This window comes from Athene noctua, chromosome 2 (assembly GCF_965140245.1).
Source record: "Athene noctua chromosome 2, bAthNoc1.hap1.1, whole genome shotgun sequence".
Taxonomy (NCBI): domain Eukaryota; kingdom Metazoa; phylum Chordata; class Aves; order Strigiformes; family Strigidae; genus Athene; species Athene noctua.
Window position 1 is genome coordinate 120,975,295 of NC_134038.1, and position 22,574 is coordinate 120,997,868.

Genomic DNA, 22,574 nt, shown 5'->3' on the forward strand with positions numbered 1-22,574 from the left:
AGAATGATCCAGGCTGTAGGGGACATGAATGAAGAAGTGGTTGGAAACAATCAGCATGGATTTTCCAGAGGCAAATGATGCCTGACCAGCCTGATTACCTTTAAGAATGAAAAGACTGGCTCTGTGGATGAGGAGACACAGAGAATTATCTTTCATCTTGATTCCACCAAGGCTTTCAGCACAGCCTTCAAATGCATCCCTGTAGCCAAATTGATGCGAGATGGACTGAAAGAGAGGACTATAAGCTAGGCGGAGTATTCAGTGGACTGCGAGGACTAAACGGTGATTTCAGCAGTGCAAAGTCCATCCAGCAGCACCCCGCAGGCTCTGTATTAGCAGCCTAGTCAACAGGACAGAGTCCACTCTCAGCACATCCATGGAGAACATCAAGTTAGGTAAGACCACTCAACACTTTGAAGGGAAGGGCTACTACTCAGACAGACAAATAGCTTAACAGAATCTTCATTAATTTCAACCACGGTGAATGCAAAGCCTTGCACCTGGGATGCAATAGCCCCCTGCACCTGTTCTGCACATGAAACAGAATAAGCCGCACAACATTACAGGCTGGGGACTAACTCACTGGGGAGCAGCTTATGTGAAAAGGACCAGAGGGGGTCCTGATGGGCAGTGAACTAAGCACGAGCTCACCGCACACACTGGCAGCAGTGAAAACTAACAGCCAACTGGGCTGTATCAACAGGAGCAGAGCCCATAGACCAAGGGAAGTGATTCTTCACCTTTGCTCATTATATCACACTGGTGGTGTAATGTTCATCACAGGTACACCACACTTTACTCATTACACCACACTGGGAACCCTGGTACAGTTCTGGGCATGCCCGTATAAGCAAGATATCGATAAGCTTGAGTAAGTTCAGATGAAGGCCGTCAAGATGCTTGGGGGCTGGAGCACCAGAGCTATGGGGAGAGGGTGAGGGAACTGGGATTGTTCAGCCTGGAGAAGAGATGGTTTCAGGAGGACCTCATAGCCCATGGATACTCCATGTACTGGAGAATACTGCCAGAGCTGCAAGGGACATCTCAGAATTAATGATAATTAGATATAAAATGGAGAAAAAAAAAAAACCAAACCAAGAATCCTATTCCCATAATAAGAGACTATAAACAAAGTTTCCTTCAGTGCCTTTGAGCAAAAGTCTATATTTTTTCACAGGAGTAAAATAAAGGCAGGTGTTAGGATTTAGAGAAATTAAACTAGGAGAGCGGGTGAAGAACAAAAAGTTAAAATAAGACAAAGATACACTTTGGGTTTTGCTTTTTAAACTTCTTTCCTATTCTTGTTTATTTGGCTTTTCTGAAAAATGGTTAATTAATAAAGAAAAGCAGTTGCTTTACTGTATGCTTAGCATACAGTAGAGTTTCAATATTTTTGCAGATATAAGGAAAAAATGTTTAATTTCTTGAGAAGAAAAATTTGAAATGCACAACATCTAGAAGACTTTCAAAAAGACGCTCGTATTTATACACATTTCATAATACTCAAAAAATAATACATTAAGAAGAAAATAATGACAAAAATGGTGATAATCATATGTGGTTTTACATGTACATTCATCATTTAGAGGCATAAACATAACATTTTCATCAAGTCTTCAACATGGTTTTAAAAAATGTCATGTGTATTGAATATGAAAATTTACTAAATAAAAATGTGTATGTATTGACCTATCTATTTCCAGTTGAAAATATTGAAAAAAAAAGAAGGTAACAAAAATGGAAAGTAACAAGTCAAACAATTGACCAAATTTAACGCAGCTAGCGCAATGGCAGAAGAACCTGGTGTGGGTTTTTCTGGGTCAATGCAGAAGAGAACATCACCAGATGATCTACCCTGTCTGCAGTGACTTATTCTGAGATACGACAAAGGGTCCAGGTATCTTCAAAGTTGCACAGTTCCTGAATGAGAAGACTCCTATAGCCAGCTCCCATTTTCTGCACTTTCAACCGCAGCATTTTTTGTCTCAACTATTCTATTTGCATTGCTTGTTTCTTCTAAAACTACTACTATACTTGACAGAGTTGTGTGAGGATCAAGCAGTTTCAGAAGAGGTATGTCCACCTTTCTCTCTTGAAACACACGGTTCTGAATGGTCATGGCTAACATAGAGTCTATGCCCAGTGATGAAAGTCTTGTATTCATGGTTAGTTCATCTCGGTTCAACCCGGTGAGGTCACTCACCAGCGAGGTGATGTAGTCTTCAGATTTGATTAAGGCAGTATCCTGGTCTTGAGTTTCCTCAGAGGTTTCAGGCAGGTTCCTGAATTCTTCTGACAGAAGTGACACGAAGCGACTTTTGAGTGCAGTAATCCGAGAAAACACATGATGCAATAAAGCTTGAAAGTTTAATTTGGTGACAGCTTGCTGTGGGTTATTCATAAGCAAGCTTTTCCTGAGATACTCATGAATTTCATGCACTTGCAGAATGTCTATGCCCTTGGATGCCAGAATGTTCTGAATATGTTTTTGATTGAGCAGTATACCAAGGTTCAAAGCACCCCAGTTAATGGATTGGCCCGAAAGCCCACAGTTCCTTCTGTAGAGGCAGAAGACATCCAAGAAAGAGTTTGCAGCTGCATAGTTTGCCTGGGTGGAATTTCCCAGAAAGGAAGTTACAGAGGAGTAGCACACAAAGTAGTCAAGCTCCTGGCCTCTGGTAGCCCAGTGAAGATTTAGGGTCCCTGCTACTTTGGGGCTCAGCACTTTCTGAAAGTCAGATAAGGTCAGAACCTCAAGGTGGCCATCGTGCAGAACGACCGCACTCTGAAACACACCTTTGATGGGACTCCCTGCAAAGATGTTCGCAATGGACTGGAAAGCTTTCTCCACATCACTGGTTGAAGTAACATCGCACTGCACGGACACTACTTTGCTCTCTTTATACTGATGCTGCAAAGCCTTCATCTCTTGTTGCTTCTCATTGTCTGGAATTTTCCTGGAGAGTATTGCAATACACCCTCCTCCATTCTCAGCTATGAATTTCACCGTTTCAAAGCCAAGTCCAGTGAGCCCCCCAGCTACTACATACACAGCGTTCTGCTTAAACATCTTCTTCTGGGATTCATATAGCGGTATATCTGAAAGCATGCTGACGTCCTTCTGCCTTCGCAGTACAGCAAGCGGGACGGATTTGCAAGTAAAATAGGACATTGCAGAGTTTATCCTTTCAAAGTTCTCAGTCTGCTGAAGAACAGAACCTGATAGATGTCTGAACTGTTTCATGTCCATGGCGCTGATCCATGCGTGCACGGTCTTTTGCAATTCCTTTAGAAACGCTTTCTGGAAAATGCTGCTAAGTGTAAGGATATGAAAGCTGATGTCTTCATGATCAATTCCACTGACGTTCTGGATACACTCAGACTGTCGATTGCCACATACTATCACCACATCTTTAAGAAAGTACATGTGGGCCAGATCGTCCTGAGACAGTTTGTTTACTGGAGGAAGAACAACAAGGGCATTGCATAAATTTATATGCTGGAACTCATCAGGAGTGGGCCTCGCAAGTACTGCTCTCCAACCCATCTCTGCTGCTGCAGCAGAAAGAACATGGCACAAAACTGATGATGGCTCTGAAGAAATAATACCCAGTGTTCTGCCATGTTTCCCCTTGGGTAACCTCTGATTGAAGATTTCCCATGCAATGATAAAGTATGACACACAAGGGACATTCTGAAAGCATGGGAATTTCTTGACATTGAAACAAACTGCTCCTGGGATCCGAACTCTGGATGACGCAGCAGCTGGATAACATGCCACCACGCGATCTCCCACTTTAACTTTCTTCACATCAACGCCTGTCGCTGTTACTGTGCCACTGAAATCCAGAGCTAAAAGCCCGTGTTTGTCTATTGCTTGTGAATTCCAATACAGTGTATTACCAAAGTTACGACTGGAAACACTAATGGGAAAATAATCTTCTGAGTGGAGACATATTTTATCCACTTGAATTTCAACACTTTGTTTATCAAGCTGAGTAGCAGTGCTGGTGGCTAGTTCAGCAGACAAGTCTTTCGCTGTGTATGGATCAGACGTGTACAAAGTGAATGTTCCTGACTTCTGGAGAGATCTTACAGGCTGTCTGTAATCTGCATCTACGAAAAGTGTGCGTCTGATTTCAGCCACATAAATTCTTCCCTGGCTGATGCAAACTTCTGGATAGTCCACACCCTTGTATTTGACAAGAGCATCTGCTAGCACTGAGATGTCCAGGGAACTTGAAGAGCTGAGGTCAATCATCTGAAATGTGATTTCTGGAACTTCAACAACACAAGTTCTGGTCATGCCATACAATGCAAACCCACAGTTAACATGGTCTACGTATCTTTCTGTTGTTCTGTAGGTGATCACTCTGACTGAACAGGGGGACGTTTTCTCTCTTAATGCCACGATAACTTGGCGATAGGCTTCACAACACTTTGCCAATTGGTCTACCACTTTGCTTGGGAAATATTCGTTTAACTTTTGAATTCCCCACAGGAACAGAATTTCATCATAATCCTCAACCTCTGCTCTCATTTTATTCTGTGTGTGGCCTTCCAAGGGGGCTTCCCAGTCTTCATACATCACGTATCTCGAATCAGGATGCAAATATTTTCTGAGCTGCTCAGCTATCCCAAATTTGTCAGCAAACACTAGGACTCTGGGCATAGCCCCCAAATGTCCAATTGTCTGTGAAAGAGAAAGTTCTTTCCACTTGTTTTCAAACATAAACTCATTGTCTCTAGAAGATGCTTCCTTCATGAAAGTGATGGCAACGCGCTTGAGTTCAGCCAAAACGGAGCCACGTTTGTCCATAAAGCATCCACAGACCTCTAGGCAGTTCCCAATGGATTTGCTTGTTCTCATATATATCATCATTTCTTCCTCCAGCGGTCGGAGCACCACCAGGCTGCCTATGCCTGAAGGAAAGCCTGCTCTGGACCGGAACGTCCTCGAGGTCATGACAGCGGTCATCTGCAGAAAACAGTCGAGCAGCACTGGATGGATACAGTAGTTATACATCTCTCTGACGGTCTCCTTGTTCACCTTTATGTTTGTTATAGCTTCCCTGAGTTCCTGGCAATAATACACATCACTGAGCTGCCTGAATATGGAGCCGTACTGAAAGCCAACCTGAGACAGTGCTTCGTAAACCTCCTCTCTGCTAATCACTGACCTGCATCTTTGATAGATGTCTTGGAAGGCAATGGTGCTTTCTTCCACCACAGCTTCAGACCCCTTTGTAACTTGGCCTGCAGCATAAACTGCGTTGGAGGAAGAGACTATCTCAAAGCCTGTCACTGCTTTTTGTGGACTCAGCTTGACACTCAAGACTTGGGAACTCTGTGTGAGAACACACGGTGCAGAAAACCTGATACTCATCTGGCAGATACTCAGAGGCACTTTAGGTCTTGAACTGCTCATCACAGAGGCCAGACCAAGCTCCACATAAAAAGCACCAGGGACTAAAGCCACGCCATTGTTCTTGTGCTCATATAAGTATGATGTCGTGTCCTGAGACACCAGGCAGCCAAACTCCATGTTGTTGTTGTTTACGCCATAAATCAAAGGATGGCTGGAGCTGACACCTCTTTGGTTTGCTTGTTGATGGATATCCAGACAGGCCATGAGCTTTTTGCGATCAAACTGATACCGCGGAATGGCCAGTGGAACACTTTGATACCCATTATAAAGGTGCTGCCAGTTGGGATTACAGCCCAGTTCAAACAGATTTCCTACCAGGGAAAGGAGCGTCTGATACTCTGCACCATTTTGCAACGAAGAGAACACCTTTGTGTCTTGTCCTAGAGTTTCCTTTATGCTTCGCTGCAATGCTCGGTGGGGACTGATTTCCACAAACACCACATTTTCCCTGTCTCTAGCTGCAGTTCTGATGGCTTGACTGAAAGCAACAGGCTCACGGGTATGCTGGGCCCAGAATTTGCCTTGAGCAAAGTCACTTTCAGAAGCAGCCATCCCAGTCAGCGTTGAAATCACTTCAATTTCCCCCTTGCGTTTTTCTACAGGCTGTATGTTCTCTTCCAACTCCCCAAGTATCATATCCATGCTGGGACTGTGGTATGCAGCTGGGACATTTAAAACTTGAAGGAAGATGTGTCTCTGGCTAAAAGCCTGAGCTAAATCCCTCTGGACGGCATCCACAGAGTCTGAATTCCCAGACAAGGTGCAGGAAACGGGGCTGTTGAAAGCTGCAATGCACACCCTTCCCAAATAGGGATGCAGATATTCGGCAATCTCTTGAACAGGGATGTTTCCGACCACCAGCATTCTGCCACGCGCAGTCTTTGCCTGCAGCCTGCTGCGGTGATAAATCACTTTGACTGCATCTGCCAGGGAAAGGTACCCAGCAAAATGCGCAGCAGCCACTTCCCCTACCGAGTGGCCAACAGCAGCAACTGGCTTGATACCCCAGTATTTCAGAAGGGAAGATAAGGCAACCTGCAGGGTAAAAAGGAAGGGCTGGGAAAGCTCTGGATTCAACAGATCCTTTGGGCTATGACCTCTTCCTGGCAGGAGGCTGATGGGAGCGTGTTTCTGAAAAAGCGCTTCTACTTCCTCACACTTGTCTCTGAACACTGGCTCTGAGCTCAGCAGTGCCTCACTGAACTCCTTCAGCGTTACGCCGTTGCCACAGAACACAAACACCAGCTGCGGTCCCACCTTTGACATGGCCGCTTCAGCGCTCGCTGCCGACATAACCTCTTGCTGCAAGTGCTGGAGAGAATTTGTGACAAATGCTTTTCGGTACCTACAGTTGGCATGGCTTCTTCTGCAGGCAGACGTATAGGCCAGGCTTGGGAGAGTTATGGCGTTTCTTGAGCTCAGCTGGTCAGCTGTATCAGCCATTGTCATCTGAAGGGACTTACTTGATGCTGCTGACAGCAGAACTAGCTCAAGGGGCCTCTTAAAGGCAGGAAGAGGCTGTAGCTGCTTAACCTGCCTGACTACAACGTGAGCATTGGTTCCTCCAAAGCCAAAGCAGTTGATGCCAGCTACTCTTCCATACTCACTGGATTCTTCCCAGGGCTCTACAGTTGTGGGAATTGCAAGGTTTAACTTCTCTGTATCGATGCTGCTCATCTCCTTTGAGTAATGCAAGGATGGAACAATCTTTCCATGATGCATCATCAGGAGCACTTTGATTAACGCTGCTGCTCCAGCAGCCGATTCTGTGTGGCCAATATTTCCTTTCACTGAACCGATTTTCAGAGTGGAAGCTTGTGAAGACCTGTTTTTACAGATGACACTACCCAGGCTTTCAGCTTCAGTAGGATCTCCAGCAGCAGTTCCTGTACCGTGTGCTTCAATGTACTGCACAACTGAAGGATCAACATGAGTTTCATAAATGCTGCGCAATAACTTCTCTTGCTCTATTTGAGATGGTCTTGTGATTGGAGTCACAGACCTACCGTTCTGATTTACTGCGCTGATGTTTATAACACCCCAGATTTTGCTGTAGTCTTCCTTTGCCTGTTTCATAACAAGGGAGAAATATCTTTATTACTCTCATGCTTCTCTGTATAGAGGAGTACAAACAAACTAAAGCCAGGACAGAGAGAGTATAACACTAACTTCCAGATGCGTGATCCCATCCTTACGGTAAGGAAAGTGCATAAATGCTTAAGAAGTGCTTCATTAATCTTAAGCTTGAATTGGGAAATCTTTTCTGGACCAATTATTAGAAAAGAACATACAAAATACAGGTAAGCAACCCATCTTATTTTAGGCTGTGTCACAAGCAATCTTACCTTTTTCAGTGGTTTGAGGAAAACAACACCACAACCTTCTCCCCTTCCATAGCCATCTGCCTTTTTGGAGAAGGGTTTGCTTATTCCCTCTGGAGAGATCATTTTTGCTTTACTGAGAGATACAAAGGTGCGGGGATCTATTATGCAGTTCACTCCACCACAAATTGCTGCCTCACAGTCTCCTGGAGCAAATTAGAAACATGCTTGTGTTGAGATGGCCAGGATACTAGACCGAAAAAGCAGCAATCCCTATCGCATTGCTCAGCATCTCTTCAGTCCCGTTACCTGATTTAATTGCTCGCAAGGCGTAGTGCAGAGCAAAAAGAAACGATGAACATGCAGTGTCGATAGCCAGGGATGGTCCAGTCAGGTTAAATGTGAATGACACCCTGTTAGCAGCAATGCTCATTGCTGTCCCGGTACCATCATAATGGTTTATTTCACTCACGGCTCTGCTTGTTACGATTTCATAGTCTCGATTCATAAGACCTGTAAAAATATCAAATACGTGTCACGTTAGCCCAAGCAAAGAGAAGGGATGTACAGCTCTAGACCTGATAGCGTGTTTTGGTTTTCTGTTTTAATGGTAAACTACGTGGCCTCCGTGCTCCTATGGTGAAACTCGGCTCCACTGCAAATCAAAGGCAAAACTCCCAGCAATTCCCCTGGTCCCTGCTTATACAAACTACCTAACACTTGACATTTCTACCTGCACAGTAAATGACGGGCCTCTCCTGATGTCTGAGCTCCTTGTATGATGCAGTTAAGATCTGTGTAGCCTGCTCAGACCCCTGTATCTCAGTTTGAGAGTGGCTGATTTGGTTTTGCTATGGGAACATATATTAAGTAGCTACAATAATATTATTGTACAGGACATTAGCTTCAATTCCTCAGATGTTCCATGTTAAAGGTCACAGCTGTATCCAATACTTTTTACTTATCTTTGGGTTGCTCACTGTGATCCAGTAACACAGAAATAGAAAAGAAGAACAGGGCGTGTAAGAGGAGTTGGGTCCTCTTTCTGAGAACATATATGCTTGAAATACAGTGGATCCCCAAGTCTATAGGCATGAGTGGAAAATGCAGTACCTCTATTCTGAGAGCAAGGAACAGTCTCCTCTGAGAAAGAGCAGGTCTCAGACTTAAAGGTAATCTAAACAGATTACCCCTATGGTTACATCAGCCTAAGTATCTCAGAAAACTTCTCTTAAAAAAGACACAGATTACACCAACAAAAATGTGCTGTTATTCTAGATACTTGATAGAAATAGAATAGAATGGAATGGAATGGAATGGAATGGAATGGAATAGAATAGAATAGAATAGAATAGAATAGAATAGAATAGAATAGAATAGAATTTCAGTTGTAAGGGACTTACAATGATCATGTAGTCCAACTTCCTGAAAAATTCAGGGCTCCCCAAAAATTAAAGCATGTTATTAAGGGCATTGTCCAAATGCCTCTTACGAACTGACAGGCTTGGGGCATTGACCACCTCTCTAGGGAGCCTGTTCCAGTGTTTGACCACTCTCTCGGGAAAGAAATGCTTCCAAAGGTCAAGTCTGGACCTCCCCTGATGCAGCTTTGTGCCATTCCCACGCGTCCTGACACAGGATACCAGGGAGAAGAGATGAGCACCTCCCTCTCCACTTCGCCTCCTCAGGAAGCTGTAGTGAGCAGAGTTTGCCCCTCGGTCTCCTGTTCTCCCAACTAGACAGACCCAGAGTCCTTAGGCCCTCCTCACAGAACATGACTTCCAGCCCTTTTCACCAGCTTTGTTGCTCTCCTCTGGATGCCTCCTTTATAAATTGTGGGGCCCTGAACTGCAGAGAAGACTCGGGGTGAGGCTGCACCAATGCCAAATACAGCAAGATAAAGACCTCTTTTGACTCCCTGGTTATACTGTATTTATTACACCAGATCCCTGTCTGCAGGGCTGCTCTACAGCCACTCCTCTCCCAGTTTACACTTTTGCCCAACATTAATCAGTCCCACATGCAGAATCTGGCATTTGTTCTTGTTCAATTTCATGCCAGTGAGGATTGCACAAGGCTGTGGTCTATCTAGATCCCTCTGCAAGGCCTCTTGTCCCTTGAGAGAGCCAACAGCACTTCCCAACTTGGTATCATCATCAAATCTACCAACGGTGCACTCAACTCCTGCATCCAGATCACTGATAAAAATATTGAACAGAACTGTCCCTAGAACTGAGCCCTGAGGAGCACTGCTGTGACTGGTTACCAGCCAGATGTAGCCCCATTCACTAAAACCCTTTGAGCCCTGCTTTCAGCCGGCTCTTCACCCAGCGCACCGTGTACCTGGTCATCTCACAGCTGGACTTGTCCAGAAGGACGCTGGGAGGGACAGTATCAAAAGCCTTACAAAAATCCAGAAAAACTACATGCACTGCCTTCCCTTCATCCACCAGGCGGGTGACCTTATTGTAGAAGGATGTCAGATTAAACAGAACTTTCCCGTTGTGAACCCATGTTGACTGTGCCTGAGGATTGTATCATCCATTAAATGTCTCTCAACAGCACCCGGCATAATCTTCTCCCTAACTCTTCCAGGTACTGAGGTAAGCAGCTGGACAAGTGCACCTTGGTAGCACACTAATAACTACGTGAGGATTTCTCCTGATTTAACAGGTTCTTAACCCCCGCAACACTTTAACCAATGTTAAAATGGAAAAAAGTGTAGGCTTGGCTTGAGGGTATCATTCCTGGGAAGGGTTGGGTCGAGTAGACAGTTGAACTGCCTTCTGCTTCAACCTCCGTGCCCAAAGACACTAAGAAGAGCCCCTAAAACAGATACGTAAATTATATCATGAACTTCTCGAGCAGCCTAGGAATCCTTACCAAAAATAACCAGTAGTGTCGTAGCACAGTAGCCTTAGATCTCCAGTGCTACATATGTATGTAAAGTTTATGAAGGAGAGCTCCAATCTTTGTGAGGTTCAAACGTACTTTCTTCACCATGAAATTTTCATCTTACCAATAAAAACACCTGTTTTGGTGCCACTGACAGCTTCTACAGGGACTCCTGCATCCTCCAGGGCTTTGTATGTGCATTCTACCAGTAACTTCTGTTGTGGATCCATGCGTTCAGCTTCCATGTTATTAATCCCAAACAGGTGGTTGTCAAATGAATTAAATCTAAAATACACAGACCAGAAAATGGTACAATAGATATACATCAGGGATTGACATCTAGACTCAAAGTAAACATTCTTTGTGATTTCGTGAAAACCAAAGCAGTAACTGCTGTTTAGGCTGCAGTCCCCACCTATGAAATTCAGAAGAAAATGTTTATAGGCCAAGGATGTTTTAGGTCTCACCACAAAATATCTATTTTTATCAACCATTCTGCATTTCAGAGTTACGAGCCCGCTCCTACAAATTTTTACTCTTGTGGTTATTCCACTAGTACCAACAGGACTGTTCAGATTACGAAAATCTGCAGAATGAGACTCTCTCTGCTGTAATGTGGTTGCCACCAACAAGTTTTAAAGAAATATTGTCTTCTAATTTATTTAAGGCAATATAGACCAAAGTTTTACAATTTAAAACCAGTAAGTAGAGAATCAGCTCAGATGTTTCCAAGAGATACCCATACTTCTCTAATAGTAAATTCAAAATATTTTATGTGTGTATGTCTGTGTTTATCTTGAAGAAATCTTCAAAGCAGGCCCATGCTTACAAAAGGCCAAGCCCAGGCTTAATCTTCTATCCCAAGGTCAGATTGGTATGCCTCCCATCATTTCTTGATTTCAGTGAAGAATTCAATATCTGACATGGGACTACTCACTGAAATAATTCTGGGTCCTATGATTCAAACCTGCTACATATTACTCTCAGGAGGCAATAAGATGGCTTCTGTGCATGTGAACTTCTTGTTTGAATGAAAGTCTACAGCCTGAGGATTTAAGGTGAATGTGGATTTAAAATAAAAGGCGCTGACATTGATCTTACTGTAATTTGCTATTCTTCACATGAGTCATAGCCCCCATGTAGCTGCACCCATATCTCTGGGATAACTTGACATGAGACATAGAATCACAGAATCATTCAGGTTGGAAAAGACCCTTGGGATCATCGAGTCCAACCATACATGAAGACACAAGCAAAGGGATACATGCTGCACTTTGCTCCTCCAGATCTTCTCTTTACACTTGTATCTTTACCTGACACTTGTACATACATAATCCCTCAATATTCTGGAGAAGTGACTCAGAATAAAGAAAAAGGTGGGTTTTTTTAAGACACAACAATATAAACCTAGGGCAAAGCAAGATTATTATGAAAATTATGAAAAGCTCAGGTCTACAAGCAAGCATAACACTCAAATTAAACATAAAACCCCCTTCTTGATTATCTTGCAAAACCAGACTTCTGTACTTTGTCTCTAAATTGTCACGCCAGCACCTGAATTAGAGCTACTTGTCCCCACAAGCACAGGATTAGGTCCTGAGGTCCAGCAAAGCTGGCTAATTTTCAGGCTGACATTGGAGGAGCCTTAGTAAGCAGTTCCTACAGCTCAGACTCCATACTCCACCACCTTCCTCTGCAGTCCATAGTACTACAGGCAGTGCAAATTATCTGGGAGGCTGGAGCCCACCTCCCATCCAGGATATACCCCCTCATGCATAAAGCCTGTGTACTGCTGTACACCCAAAATGCAGACACCCCCATCACGTGACAGGTGACATCTCAACACAGGGTGAGTATGTACCTACATGTTGGATTATGTAATCGAGGTCACATGTGTTCCCAGCCATGAACATACGTGCTTAACGTGGCCTGCAACTTAGTTTGTTCAGCAATGTCACACACCAGCAATTCCTGCAGTTTGACAACGGCATGTTCATCATGTGAGATAAAAAAGAGTCAGTTCCTAGGTCCTATTTACAAGCTCTCCCTCTGCCTTGCACCCTCTGAAAGGATGGACGCGTACACCTGAGTGCGGAAAAAAACGGTGGCACAGCAGAGTACCAGACTCACTCATTGAGAAGAGCAGCTCGCGTTGTACATATTTTTCCTGGCTTGTTGTCATCTGGATCATACCACTCTTTGGCATTAAATCTCTCAGGGGGGATTTCTACTGTGCAGTTTTTGCCTTCCTCCAGGACCTTCCAGAAATGGTCAATTCCATCACCTGTTTTACAAAGGTTTTAAAGTAGATTAAATTATGTGCTCCCCGTCTCCCCATGCAGACTCAGAAATGCACACTCTGTCACAAGCAACTCCCACCTATAAATCTAGGTTGCTCAGGTAGAATCCCCAGAGAAAGGAATGATCGTTCTTTGGTGAGAGGAAAGGGAAAGGCATGACTCATCCCTTCACCACCTGCTAAAAGCAAAGGAACCCCACCAAATCCTTAACCTCTTCTGTCCCCATTTCCCTGCCATCTCACTGCATCTACTACATACACGCATCATGTCCTTAATCACCACACAGGTATGATGGCGTCTTTCTGTATCTGTACAGCACCACTCCTCAGGCAGCTCCACTGGCAGCAAAAGGTCACCTCTGGACATTATTAGCTCTTTGAAGGCAGACTGAGCTTACAAATACCAGGGAAATGCCAGAGGCATTATCTTTTGTCCCTAACGTCAGCAGGGCATCTGAATCAAACGTAAAATTCTGTGTATGTTCAACGCTGACAGAGCCCAGCACCTCAGCAATAGATTGTGAGGGACCCTGTCCTTACCGGTTGGGATCCAGAGCGCCAGCTCCAGGCAGGGAGGATTTGTCTAGGCCCTCTTCTTAGCCCTGAATCCGACTAATATGGCATCCACACAGTGGCCCACATTTCTCCTCCTCCCAGCTCCCACTTCCCCCAGCAGACGTAGTGGCCACATCCACATGCTCTGGAAACAGGCCCTTGCAGGTGCTAAGCTGTGGCGTGACCAAGCACTGACCACGAGAGCTCCACCAACGAGGCCAGCGCTGGGATGGCGACTGTGATAGCAGTCAGTAACGGTGATCACAGGACAGCATTCCCACCTACACCCTCCCATGGTCTGTCCATCGTCACAGACACGGTCTCAGACACTAGCCAGACACGGGGTACTTTAACAGATCCCATCGCTCAACGGCTCCTTTGAGGCAAGTTGGGAAACGCAGTTCTGAGCGTGCACAGTGCAGGATCAGGACACGTTTCACTTCACGGCCAGGTAATTAAGAACATCTTTCCCCAAGACAGTCCCTTTGCTGGCATGTCTGGACCAACCAATGGCTTGCACCAAGTTAGTAATTAATGCTCAGGCAAGAGAATTCTCCTGTGTATTTACTAGCACTTTACTAGATTCAGAACCATTCATGTTTGCTCACAGTTCGCTATGGACCACACAGTTATCGCTGTACCACATATACCTATTGCATCTTGGACAAAGGGAGGCCAGGAACTAAAACGTGGTGAGGGCAAGAAAGAAAACAAGGAAAGGGAGAGACTAGCATGATCACCTCTAGGTCTGAATGCCAACTTGCAAGGGCAGAACTGCATTCCACTCCCTGGATTACTTCTGGATTTTTTCAACCCGTTTCTATCTAATGGAAGGAGTATGGACAGTTTGACAGCAGCAGCCAGATCCTAGAAATCTCTCACAGCTCTTTAAAGGTCTCCACCCGTCTAATCTCAGTCAGCCATCTAACCTTGGAATGTGAAGTCAGCCATCACTTTCATAAGGCCTAATGGTAACTAAGATTGTAAATATGAGACTACTGTAATACAAGCTGCTGTCTTTTGTTAGGGGAGGCAATTATCAGTTCTTTACTGAAGTCAGCTTCCCATCTTGTGCAAGAGGCAGCATTTAGGTGCGTATTTGTATGAGGCAGAATCTGACTAGAGACAGAGCTGTATTTATCTAGCTCTGCTCTCCTCTGGGACCGTTCAAAGTCAACACTGTCATAAAGCAGGAAGCTTTCTTCTAGGAAGACCCAACCTATTTATACTGCAGGCAGAGAAGACCCTCTGTATAGGCCCTCGATCTGTCCTGTCCTGATGGGTGCATCGTCCTGCAACAACACACAATCGTCCGGCCAGTGCACATGCAGAAAGCTCAAATCATCCCGAACCCACCCGGTTCATTTGTATATGTGTGCCCCCCAGTGCCCTGCCCACAGCCAGCACTGCAGGTCTGTCTGCCAGCGGGCAAATTTGAACCACTTACTTCCCACCACAGCATGACCTTTTACAAAGTTCCTACAAGTAGCAAAGCAATGAAGTCTACAAAAGTAAGGGAGGAACGTGTCATTTTCCTCCACCTCAACGTTAATGAGCAACTGTGCTTTTCAGTGTTCACGCAGCAGCCTGCTTTGCTTTTACACAAAACTCACCTCCAGGAAAGTTGCATCCTATTCCCACAACAGCAATTTCATCTCCAGTCTCTGTCTCCATCTCCTGGGCTGCACAACACAGGTGTAAGTGTCAGACAGCTCAAACAATTATGCATTTATCATTAAATAAATATTAGGTTAAAAGATTAACTTCCCACAAACACACATACTTGTTCAAAGCTTGATTAATCTTGGGTGGTCTATTTTTGGTTGTGGTGGGAAATGACACTTCCCAGAGGTGACCAGAGCTCCGCTGTATTTTGCTTGTTGCCTCTACTCTTAGAGGAAAATCCCTGACTAATTGTCCAGGCTCCCTCATTCACAGACATTTCCTTTCATCTGTTTAACCTCTGCTACTCCTGCCACCAGCTGATGTGCTCTTGAGCCCCTCCCTAGACCGGTCCTGCTTCGCTTCTTGCGGACAGAAATGAGCACTGCATTGACCAAGGCACACTTTCAGCTCTATCATCTCTATCCTATTCACAGAGCAGATCTCCCAGACAGACTCTGCAAATTACCAGTTAAAATCAGACCCCCTAAACAGACAACAGACGATCAAGTAGCTGAAGGGTCAAAAGAAAGTGCCTGGAAAGACAGACCTCGTTCAGAGCTCTGCTTTGCTGCATCCCAAGGCTGCTTAGATTTTGTCTAAATCAGCCTCCTCTGTAGTCAGATGTTAACCCCCACAGACCATACACAAAGCCACCATCAGCCACAAGATCCCTCTCTTCCCGACAATGAAGTCTCCAGGAAGCCCCGCTACAGCCATACAAATAACTGGTCTTTCAGCTCATTTGCAGCTTCACAGGGAAAGCTTTTGTTGGGAAGCAACGCAAAATAAAATGCGAGTTTTTTCCATCATCTCGATGGCAAAGAAAAAAATGTTTGGAATCAAATTAAATACCTCAGTATAGAATTGAAAGCTGATTTTTTTTCCTTTATTCTGAGAAGGGAATTTGGTGAGATAAAAATCAGTTCAATTCAATTACTTGGAACTCACTAGGATGCCCACCTCAGAACCCTTCAGTCCTCCTGGACTTGCTTCAACCCACAAAGAGGAGAAGATTCACACTGAAAGAGATTTGGAGGATTCTTGGCAGTGGTGATACATTCTCATCCCAGTGACACCACATCCCAAAGAGCCCTTCTCAGCTATGGACTGACAGCAGCGAAGCAGAGATGAGGCTGTTTTACAGCCCCACACATCATTCATAGTTACCATTTCTTAGAGGTCTGCTTTGAAACGTGAAATTAAAAACAACCACTGAGATTCACACTGTGAAAAATTTACTTCATGGTTTATTAACTAAGACAAACAAAGTTAAAAGGCCACCTAGCAGAAAGAAGGAGATCAGAATCTGGATTTCTAGGAGTAAATTTGATTTTACCAATAACACAAATTCTAAAATGCTATAAAAATACTTTTCTTTTAGTTCTTTCACAATTGTCTATGCTTCCTACGTTTTTTCTATTTCAGATTTTAATTTCATTGCTGCAGATAATAAAACTGCAAAGCCCAACAAATATACTCTTATCACAAAGCATTGTTCCTAAATTAGCACTTGAATAACATATAACAGAAAAATAAGGATCTTCTAACTATAAAATACAATGTCTTTGGCATCCGTAGAGTTACCCAGTGAGCTATGTAAGTCTTACCTTATATCTTCTCAGCAGGGTGTACTAATACACTGTGTCTCTGGAATGTGTTTATATAGGATTCTGTGAGGTTTCTTATTCAAATACGCATGCTAAAATGTGATGACAGTGTTAACGCCTTTCAGAGGCAAAAAAGCAAATGACTCATGTGGTTTGGTCACTGGTCCCTGACTAAAGTTCAGAACTACTTCCCTGAAGTAGTAAATTCTTGATGAAATCAAGGTTTTACACCAGGGCAACAGTAAAATCTCTGTCTTATCTAACTTCTTACAGTTAGTAAAACAATAAATTGGAGATATCTTGCCATGAAATAGACCATAAAAAAATTATGAACTTAAGAATATGAATTAAAAGACTCTAACAACTCAATTTGGTTTGCTCTTAATATTAACAAATCTGAACTAGGGTTTAAAGCCCCATCTATTTCTGGGAGGCACCTTTTGTGAAAACTAACCACAAACCTTTTGTAAACTTAAAATCTGAGTTTCATTCTTGATTCCACGGCTGCATTCTTTTACTGAGCAGGAGCATTTAAATAGGCAAGAACAATATCCTTGTGGAAAGACAAGTAGTCTCAAAATATTTCTGAGATCATCAGGACATTAAAACCAATATTTAGCTTTCCTTCTAAAAACTGCCATCTTCTTAAAAGCAAAACAAACAGTAAAATATCCAGAAGTAACCTCTGAAGGGATCTATACCACTAGTCTCTGCTAGACACCTCTTTAACTCTTCCCCTCCCCCACCTGATTTCACCCCAACCACCCAAACTCATCTTTTTCCTCTTCTGACTTTGTAATGGAAACACAGTGTTGGATGAGCCAGGAGAGTTCATACATGGTTAACATTTTCCTGGTTGTGGCACCCAACTCTTTCAAAAAATACAGTAAAAAACCACTATGGTGATTATTCTGCCACTGAAGAGCTTCATAACCTGCTCTGAAAAGCTCAGATTTTGCTCTCCATTTCATAGGTGTAAATCTCAGTCACTTTTCTGAATTCTCAGGTTACTGAGAGTTATTTAATGATTTCTTTATCTAAATTAACCCACTTCCCCACTGTTTTTACTAGGTTGATGCACAAGATGGCTAGTCTGAATCTGACTTGAGAATCCCCATATTTTACATGTGTCTTAAGAGCCCTCTTGTCAGTCCTGGTACCATTAACACCCCCTGGCAGAGCAGAATCTGGGTTGATCAGGTGAACTAGGAATGCACTGTTGAACCTCCATTATGTTTTCACAATTACCATCTGAAAGCAATAAATGCAAACCCGTATTTCAAGATATTGATTAGGTGTTGGAAAGAATACTGAAATGAACCCTGCACAGCTGTGGCCATTCATTCCAATACAAGTCAACCCAAACTGAACACCAGTGAACCAAACACAATATGAACAATACAAACACTAGAGCGGTACTAAGAAAGTGCTGTTAATGTCATTGGTTCAAAAGGTAAGACTGGTTTATTTATATTTATCAGTGTGTTGCCTGGGTGTTGGTGACATGCACTAGTCTTATCACAGTTGGAGTATATTCATAAACCCAAAGTAAAGCAATGATTGCTCAATCTTGCTGAGCAATGCTGGTAACAGAAGTATGAAGTATGAAAGCACATGTAGCAATAACGGATTGAGTCTGCTATTATTAACATAGACAGCCTATTTATAACGGAATTATAAGAAGTTGGTTTGACATCAAGTTTATGACACATTTTATCTAAATTTGAAAGTCAGAATTTCAAAATGAAAGCAATGAAGCCCTGTCATATGGGAAGCACTGAATTTCCTTTGTCTCTCATGTCACTACAGTGTCCACATCTAAACCAAAACTTTGGTTTGTTCTAACCAAACCTATGTCTGATAATTACAAGAGGACAAATAAAATATCTGTGCATTTCCCAAGGTTTTCAAACCAACAACTACATACTCCCAAAACTCAGATACAGGAAAATAGCTATTCATTTGCCTAGTCTTCATAATTTCAACCAAGTTTTTCCTGCCTTCACTCATGTGAAGTTCCTGTGGGACTGGATTTATTTCAGAGACAACACAGAAAAAAGGCAAAGAAGAAAGTCTTCTGAAAAGTTTTTGGTTCCAAGTTCATGTTAGGACAAAAATACTTGTGGGTTCCCTGCTTTCATCAGGACACTAGAAAGATTACTATTCAGATCACTAGAAGTTGTTTCTTCACTGAAGCTGTGCTCCTGCCCAAGTGGCCAAGAAGGCCAATGGCATCCTGGCTTGTGTCAGCAATAGCGTGGCCAGCAGGGACAGGGAAGGGATCTGACCCCTGCACTCAGCACTGGTGAGGCCGCACCTCGATTCCTGTGTTCAGTTTTGGGCCCCTCACTACAAAAAGGACATTGAATGACTCGAGTGTGTCCAGAGAAAGGCAACGAAGCTGGTGCAGGGTCTGGAGCACAGGTCGTACGGGGAGCGGCTGAGGGAACTGAGGGTGTTTAGTCTGGAGAAGAGGAGGCTGAGGGGAGACCTCATCGCCCTCTGCAGCTACCTGAAAGGAGGTTGCAGAAAGCTGGGGATGAGCCTCTTGAACCAAGTAACAAGCAATAGGACAAGAGGGAATGGCCTCAGGTTGTGCCAGGGAAGGTTTAGACTAGATATTAGGAAGCATTTCTTTCCAGAAGGGGTTGTTAGGCGTTGGAATGGGCTGCCCAGGGAGGTCGTGGAGTCCCCATCCCCGGAGGTGTTTAAGAGTCACATTGACAGTGCTGAGGGATCTGGTGTAGTTCGGAACTGTCAGTGAGAGGTTAATGGTTGGACTGGATGATCTTCAAGGTCTTTTCCAACCTAGATGATTCTGTGACCAGCTAGGAGATGGCAACACAAATATCTCATGCTGCATTATCATGAAAACCGAGTAAAAAAAGGCACTGGCTCTTGGGCAAACCAGTTTTTAATGTCAAATCTCAGAAATTAGCTTCATACATAATAATTAATGGTTATCTATGTGTTATTGAATGAGGGAGCAGTATTTACCTTTTCATTCTGCATCTGTGAAGTTTTCTAGTACATTATTATTGTCGTTGTTATTTTTATAGCATTGATAATGACACCAAGTATAGCAGGGCTCTCCTATGCCAAAAGCTATACTAATCCATAGGGCCTCACCACAAAGAGTAATTTGCATGACAACTCCTAGTTCTTTTTATTAATTTCCAGTGCTCTGCACTATGGAGATAGTCAGGAGGAACAGGAGGAAGAGCAGCTTCTGGCCTCTAAATTATTTGTCTTGGATTTTATTTTTTCCCCACTTTAATAGTAATCTCATCTACAATTACAAAAGCAAGCCTTCTATATTATAGTAAATGATGCAAAGCTGCCTGCATTAACTTGCTGAGAGCCTGAAACAATAAAGTCTCCAGGCCCTGCCCCTTTCAGTGTAACTGTGGAAAATCTAGTGCCGTTGCTGATAGTTTGAACATGGACAAAAGCAACTATTTTCCTGATGAACAACAGGTAGAAGAGAAGATGTGACATCATAAAGTGAAGCTGTTTGCCTAATTTTCCTAAAATGTGGATGATAAGGGAAGGTTAGAGTACAAGAGGATACCTCTTCATTTCCTAGAGGTGGAATCTGGAAGCTATATGCATTGCATAAACTCTGAATCTCTGAAGGTCACTGAGTTATATTAATTGAAACAGTCAAACACGAACAAAAACGGCTCTTAACACAGCTTTTGTGCATCAGGTGAACTCTGTTGCTCCAGGCCACAGTAACAGTCCTATTATATATACTTTCTCCAATCATATGAGAACAATATTGCTATTAATAGTGATAATCACAGGGAATGTGAATATGAAACAGTAAAAACTGAGCAGGAAAAAGTTTGGGAAACTTTTATATTTTGTCTTATAGATCTGGTGTTCCCCAAGTCTTGAAAGAGCAGAATCAGCATCTGCTCTCAACTAAGAATACTCAGACTGAAGACATCATTCCAAGACTGTCAAAAGGAATCACAGAATGGTTGAGGTTGGAAAGGACCTCTGGAGATCCTCTGGTCCAACTCCCTTGCTCAAGCAGGGACACCTAGAGCTCCTTTCCCAGGACCATGTCTAGGTGGCTTTTTAATATCTCTGAGGAGGGAGACTCCACAACCTCCCTTCATATATTTATATGCATTGATAAGATTCCCCCCTCAACCTTCTCTTCTCCAGGCTGAACAGTCCCAGCTCTCTCAGCTTCCTAAGAAATGCTCCAGTCCTTTAGTCATCTTCATGGCCCTTTGTTGGACTCTCTCCAGTATGTCCATGTCTTTCTTGTACTGAGAAGCCCAGAACTGGATACAGCACCCCAGGTGTGGCCTCACTAGTGCTGAGTAGAGGGGATGGATCACCTCCCTCAACCTGCCAGTAATACTTTGTCTAATGCAGCCCAGGATACCATTGGCCTTCTTCGTCATAAGGCCACACTGTTGGCACATGAATAGGGTTCATTTCATTTAATCTAAACTACCTAAATGTTAGGCATGTAGTCTATGCTAGCCATCTAGCTTACTTCTTCAAAGACAACAGACAACAAGCCTGCAGTGGGAAAATAAGACCAATTTAGGTGGCTAAATGTTAGATAAATCCATTTGCACTGATGAATGCAGTAGAAGCATAACTTCCCTATACCTACTCAATATTCTTTTTTTATGTAGACAGGGATGCCATTAATTCTTTTTACCATACACTTAATCTGAGATCTGAAATAAACTGGTTATCTAACAAGACTACCGGTTTCTTCTTCAGAATAACAGCTTCTCAGACGGAAATACCATATCCTGTCAAAATCCCCAACTTTCTCTATTCCTCATTCATGACGTTGCATTTAGCTATTTCAAAATATTTCCCTGACAATTCTACTATTGAGTAATAGCATCTGATATCAAGGCTTAAATTGAGGTCTTTAAACTGTTATTTTTTAAAATAATAGAACATAACTGTGCATAAATAGGTATACTTGGGGAAAAAAAAAAAATAGCCTTGAATCATTGCGAAAAGCCATGTGTAGCCTTTACAGTAAATACTAACAAGCATTTTCGTAGAATCATGGAACACCAAGTTGAAAGGGACCTCAAGGATCATCTTGTCCAACTTTTCTTGGCAAAAGTCCAGCAGTGCCTCATTCCTGGTTGGCACATCTATTATTTGTGTGAGGAAACAGTCCTCTATCATTCCAGGAACTTGACGGATGATGTGTGAGCTGCTATATTCTTCTTCTAACAAATGTCTGGATAGTTGAAGTCACCCATAAGAACCAGATTCTGTTGACCCAAAGCTTGCTTAATTGACCCAAATATTGCTTCATTGGCCTTATCATCTTGGTTTGGAGGTCAGTAGCAGATGCTTACTGTAATATCCCCCTTGGACACGACCCCTCTGATCTTGACCCAGAGGCATTTTATAGGGCTTCCACAATCACTGTAATTGATTTCTATACATTCAAGGTTCTCCTTAACATAGAGCACCAGTACTCCTCCTCTTCTTCCCTGTCTGTCTTTATGAAACAGCCTACAGTCATCCATCGCAATCCTTCAGTCATGTGAGCTGTCCCACCATGTTTCAGTTACTCCTATGATATCATAACTTCCTGACCAGGCACGGAGCTCCAGTTCTGCGGGAGCTACGGACACGCACACCACCAGTATGATCAAGCAATGCCAATTTATTGAAGGTAAGCAAGCCCTTTTATAGGTTTCTCCTGTGCACGGGAACGGTACATGGTGCAATCCTTATGACTGGACAGTTAGCTTTGTCCACGCGCTTCAAGCCTTCTCACGATTGGTTAATAAGCGCCACTC

The 22,574-nt window shown here is 43.3% G+C and overlaps 1 protein-coding gene across 1 annotated transcript; it reads right to left on the minus strand.

The window, feature by feature from the left end:
• Nucleotides 1–1,308: 1,308 nt before the first annotated feature.
• Nucleotides 1,309–15,172, minus strand: LOC141957028 (phthioceranic/hydroxyphthioceranic acid synthase-like). Its single transcript, XM_074897967.1, has 6 exons — nucleotides 15,112–15,172; nucleotides 12,775–12,928; nucleotides 10,769–10,929; nucleotides 8,059–8,262; nucleotides 7,774–7,955; nucleotides 1,309–7,495 (listed from the first exon to the last, which is right to left on the minus strand). The coding sequence occupies exons 1-6, from the start codon at nucleotides 15,170–15,172 to the stop codon at nucleotides 1,937–1,939; spliced, it is 6,321 nt and encodes a 2,106-aa protein (XP_074754068.1). The 3' UTR covers nucleotides 1,309–1,936.
• Between the last annotated feature and the right edge of the window lie 7,402 nt (nucleotides 15,173–22,574).

Coding starts and splice junctions, on each gene's coding strand:
- LOC141957028 (XM_074897967.1), bottom strand. CDS start 15,172: ATGGAGACAGAGACTGGAGATGAAATTGCTGTTGTGGGAATAGGATGC. Junction 8,263..10,768: donor CAAAACAGGTGTTTTTATTG/GTAAGATGAAAA, acceptor ATATTTTTACAG/GTCTTATGAATCGAGACTAT. Junction 7,496..7,773: donor TCCTCAAACCACTGAAAAAG/GTAAGATTGCTT, acceptor GTTATGAAACAG/GCAAAGGAAGACTACAGCAA.